The sequence below is a fragment of the Hevea brasiliensis genome, chromosome 2 (genome assembly GCF_030052815.1).
Source record: "Hevea brasiliensis isolate MT/VB/25A 57/8 chromosome 2, ASM3005281v1, whole genome shotgun sequence".
Taxonomy (NCBI): domain Eukaryota; kingdom Viridiplantae; phylum Streptophyta; class Magnoliopsida; order Malpighiales; family Euphorbiaceae; genus Hevea; species Hevea brasiliensis.
In genome coordinates this window covers 26038653-26044390 of record NC_079494.1, presented here as the reverse complement: position 1 = coordinate 26044390, position 5738 = coordinate 26038653, and the positions used below count along the sequence as shown (strand labels likewise).

The window sequence follows — 5738 nt, the reverse complement described above, 5'->3', positions numbered from 1 at the left end:
TGATTTTAATTTCTTGCTATTTATGCTAAGAACAGGCCTTTCAAGATCAAGTATATACAAACCATTTGCATAAACACCAGATCCATAGAAAATATCATTATTATAAAAGGAACAACATTTTCCTTCAATAATAAATTTAAAACCATTCAGTGCTAGGCAAGATACAGATATGATATTTCTAGTTAGTACTGGAACAAAATAACAGTTATCAAGTTTAAGCAAAAGGCCCGTAGGCAGAGACAAAATACATGTTCCTACGACTAAAGCAACAACCCTTGCTCCATTTCCAACCCGTAGGTCCATTTCACCTTTCTGTAAAGGTCTAGGTCTTCTTAGTTCCTGCATATTATTACAAATATGAGATCCACATCCGGTATCTAATACCCAAGAACATAAATTTGACATAGATAAATTTATCTCAATCATAAACATACCTGAAGTAGAAGCTTCTTCTCCTTCAGTGCAGCAAGATAATCAGCACAGTTCCTCCTCCAGTGACCTTCTTTGCCATAGTGATGGCAAGTACCTTTGTCCTTTTTAATGCCCCCAGTAGGCTTGAGTGCTTTAGGGAAAGTCCCTTTCTTCTTATTGTTCTTTTTCTTGGACCTTTTGGATTTGATCTTAGAAGATTGAACCATAAGAATAGGGGACTTGTTCTTCTTAAGTTCCCCTTCAGCAGTAGTTAGCATCCCCAACAGTCCAGGCAATGTAGTTTCCAACTGATTCATGTTGAAGTTCATTATGAACTATGAGAAGCTAGGAGGTAGAGACTGTAAGACCAAGTCAATACTTAACTCATGATCCATGACAAAACTCAATTGGCCTAATTTTTCAATATAGCCAATCATCTTCAGAACATGAACATTCACTGAAGATCCTTCTGTCATCTTACAGCGGAACAATTCCCTTGATACCTCATACCTTTCATTCCTGCATTTTGAATCAAACAACTCCTTGAGATGCAAAATGACTGTTCGAGAATCCATATTCTCATGCTGCCTTTGAAGTTCAGGAGACATGCTAGCCAACATCACACATGTGGCTTGCTCATCATCATCTGTATGACGAATGAACTCACTTAGTACCTCTTTAGGAGCATCAACAGGAGGAATACTGGGTTTGGCATGTTCAAGGACATATAGCCTCTTTTCTTGCTTGAGAACAATTCTCAAGTTTCTATACCAGTCCAAGAAATTTGGTCCAGTCAACTTATTAGCATCCAGTATGCTACGTAGGGAATGGTTGTTACTCATGGTGATATTAGTGATCTACAGATACAAAGATAAAAATTGTATTAATTTCATGTATATGTTTTTCATTAACCAAATTAATATAAGGTCTTTAATATCCATTTGGTCTCCCACTATTTTACTCAAATTAATAGCCCTCACCATTAATTTGGGAAATTTAACGCATTAATTTCCTTAGTGGGCTAGGACCCCATTTAATTTTATTTGACCTTGAGTGTGCTCAACAAATCAAAATAAAATTAAATTAGGTAGATAACTCTTTATCAATCACATCTCTATGTGACTCCTAGATCAGTTAGGTGACAACTATTTGTCTAAACATAATTTTATGTTTCTCCAAACTATGCCTCTAATTCTACATGATCATGAGTGTGCTCATCCAAATCATGTAAATCAGTTAAGTAAAACCAATTGTTCACAAATATCTAATATTTCATAGCCATAAACATGTTCGAGAGAAAAGCAACCTTGAGTGTGCCCAACAAGTTAACTTTAATATAGAACTCAGATTTATACTATAACAATGGAAGGCATCATGTTCATAACATGTACTTAATATTTGAATGAGGGATTTTGGGTCTATGCAATTTTTTTTTTTTTTTTTAGGTCTCATTAATTAACATGCTAGCAATATCATACATCACATATATATAACATACACCCTTAGCATGCATTTCTAATTGGATGATTATAGACTTTACTAAATAATTTTTTCGAGCCATTTGAGAAAATTATAGGGTCAAAAACCTAGGTAGTAGCATTGTAGGACTTCACAAATCTTCTTAGCAGCTCCTTGAAGTATATTCATCAGCTCCTCTTTCTGCTTACATTCATAAATAATTTTCTTATCTACTCTTTCTAAAAACTATATAACGTTTACATATTTCATAAATTGAAACCCCGAGTTTCATTCGAGGGAAGTAAGATGAGAAAAGAATTTACAACACAGAATATAAGAAAAGGCAGGGAACACAGTCCCTATTTATGAATATACAAACATTCAACCATATAAAGAGCAATCGCATTGGTCTTTAGTCCATAACCATCCATCATGCAGCATAATCAAATTAAAATGCATAAATAAATTTAATCATCCTTATTGTTGTTGTTGGTTTCATGTGTAATTAAAATAATATTTCTAACAATTAGAAATATTAAATCAAAACAAATATATATAATGTTTCTCCCACTAAATAATTCTATTTAATTGTCTTGGAAACAATTTCCTTTAATTAATAAGTAATTTAATCACAATTAAATACCTATTAATCTAACAAAACAATTAAATCAAATTTTATACTACCCAATGCAATATATAATTTAGAAACAATTTTCTAATATTATATATATATGAGTTAAACAATTTAATTCAATATCTAATCTAATTAGATAATTAAAATCGAAAACAATTTTAGACGCTACATAATTTTCCATCAATTTTAGAAAACACATTTTCAAAATTAATATTGAATTAAACAATTTAATTCAATAAATTCCTTTATTTCAAACGCCCTAAATTAATTTTAGAAACTAATTTTCAAAATTAATATTAAATTAAACAATTTTAATTTGTCTTCCAATTGAACTAAAATAAAATCATAATTTTATTTATTTAAAAAAAAGAATTAATTTTAATAAAATAATATTATGTACTTATTAATTTTAGTCAATAGGAAATTCAAGGGCAAAACTGGAATAAGGAAATCTTAATGGCATAATTGCAAATTCTGCCAAGACAAGAACCTATTTGCAGCCACATGACCTGTGGCAATTTTGTAAATAATAGCAGTGGCAGTTTTGCAATTACAAGCAAAAGTAATGGCAGTATAATACAGTGGCAAAACTGTAAATATCATGAAACAGAGTGGCAGCAAACTACTCCTTTCTCATTCCTCATCCAGTTTGGTTTTCCAAAACCAGAAATTTCACACTTAAAACCACCAAGTGCGAGGTTCAAGACCATCTCCATGGTCGCTTTCGCCGAAGGAGCGTCGTTGACACTGCCAGAACTAGCCAGCAGCAGCATCAAGCTGCCATTCTCCTGTCGCACTACCAGCAGCTTCGCATGGCTTTGACGGCCATAAATCTGCTGCATTTGAGGCGGCTAGACGACGCATCGCCACCATGAAGACCACCGGACGTCCAACATGCATTCCGTATAGTCCTTTAGCGGAGCCAATCTCCAGCAAACGAGCTTCCTTGCTCGATCTGGAAGACCCTCAAATGGGTTTCAAAAACAGAAAAAAAAAATCCCAGATTTTTCCTTCCTTTTTTTTTTATTTTATATTATTATAGATTAAAATCTATAAGAAACAAAACCCAAATCTTCAAAATTTTCAGATCCAAATTTGAGCAGAGGAAAAAAATTTTTTTGGGAGAAACAATATATAATCACATGAATTTAATACTCAAACTAACACCAACAACAACAAATCATTCCATAATTAATTACAATGGCTCTGATACCACTGTAAGGAAGCATTAATTTTCAATTAAACAAGATCAACTTTAACTAAGTATGGAATTGTGATAATTAAAATGAAATTATTTATTAAATTACCTCAAACAGCTTGTGGAATTTTCTAACCACCGGACCGGGTTGTAGCAAACCATCAGCCGTCTAGATGTCCGGCCTCTGATGGTATCCACACAGACCGGTTGTGAGGAAATTCTCCAAGACACTCTTAGAGAATATATTGGGAGTTTTTATGAGTGCTAGCTATTTTCTAACTTATCTATAATGGAAGACAAGCTTCCCTATTTATAGGGAACAACTTCTTTTAATTATAAATTTAACCCTTTAAATTTATTAATTATAAATTGACCCCTTATAGGAATTATAATTCACATAATTAATTCTTATAATTTTAGAAACTTTAAATTAAGTCTATACTTAATTATTAGGACATTAAGCAGTATAAATAAAATTTATACTTCTGTCCTTAAGTCTCTAGAATTATTTTTATCAAGTCCAACTTGATAATTCAATTTAATTCCTCACTTACAGTCTTTATGTGTGTGACCCATTAGGTTCCTAATATGTTGGCAACAAATATAATTAAATAAAATTAATACTTTAATTTTATCATCAATTCACAATTGATTAATTATATTTGTAGATCATTATTGACATCTAGCAATGTGTAACGACCACCAAAATATTAGAACTTGTCAAAGTGGTTTGACTAACCTTCTATGATCAGTCTGTCAGTGTAATTAATATCCCTTCAACATAATATTTCGATTTATATATTGATGCATGGAATGTGTCTGCTATATATAAATCATTTCTATCCTCCCAGCATGATTGATTAATTAAATAAGATCTCAATCTTATTTTACCTTGCACAAGGATTTAATAATCCATACTGGCCAAGAACAATTGAAATATTTTCCTTAATTACCTAAGGTGATGAATTCTATCTTGACAATTAAATATCTCCATATAGTTCATACTATATCCAACAGCTGCCACATTTGTTATCTTTATATAAAATGACATGTGAGCAGTATCAAAATACAGTAATTCCTATATAAGATAACTTAATGTCTCAAGTCTAAGGATCATTTACACGACTGTCACATGAGTCTTTCCATAGACACAGGTAAACTTTCATATGGAATCCTCATGCGGGTCAGTTCAGTAAACTTGTCACCACAAGTACTTACACGTTGGTTCTATGTATCTCACATACCTCAGCTTAATGAGAACTGCTGCTTCCTTTCATAAAAGAAAGAATGCAATGTGTATTGGTCTCAACAGTTATATCAATGTCCAATCTTGATATAACATTGACCAAGAACATTTTTGGAACAATGCTATAATGCAGTCAGAATCTCATAATTATAACCACATTATAATTTCCACTGCTATGCATATAAGTCCCATGGACTTTATCTTTATTAATTAATCTTCATTAAAATTAATTGATATAATTAAAGATAAAGCAACTTTTTATTAAGAATAATATATATATATATATACATGAATTAAGTGATCATACTTGCAATTAACACATTGGCTGCAGTGCACATACACTAACACTTTCCCTAGTGAGTTTTCTTGTAATTCTTGCAAGTGGAATAAAATGCATAAATTGTCCTTTCATAATTCCACTCTCACCAGTAATGCTCCTCTTGAACTTATATACTCGGATGTTTGAGGTACTTCATCAATTCAATCATGATGGATTGTCAGTTACCAACTGTTTGTCGATCATTGCACAAAATACATGCGGCTTTTCCCGTTTAAACACAAATCTGAAGTCTCAATTATATTTCCCAAGTTAAACTTGTTGAAAAATTTTTTTAGTGTCCCATCATCTTATTATATTCAGACAATGGCGGGGAGTTCATTAAGCTTCATCAATTTCATGAAAGCAATGGTATATCTCATTACTTTACACCCCCACATACTCCTAAGCATAATGGCACAACCGAAATACAACATCAACATGTAGTTCAAACTTGATTAACCTTCCTCACCCA

At 32.1% G+C, this 5738-nt stretch overlaps 1 protein-coding gene across 1 annotated transcript; it reads right to left on the bottom strand.

The window, feature by feature from the left end:
• Window positions 1–746: 746 nt before the first annotated feature.
• Window positions 747–3854, bottom strand: LOC110636603 (uncharacterized). Its single transcript, XM_058143074.1, has 2 exons — window positions 3811–3854; window positions 747–1268 (listed from the first exon to the last, which is right to left on the bottom strand). The coding sequence occupies exon 2, from the start codon at window positions 1251–1253 to the stop codon at window positions 747–749; it is 507 nt and encodes a 168-aa protein (XP_057999057.1). The 5' UTR covers window positions 1254–1268; window positions 3811–3854.
• Between the last annotated feature and the right edge of the window lie 1884 nt (window positions 3855–5738).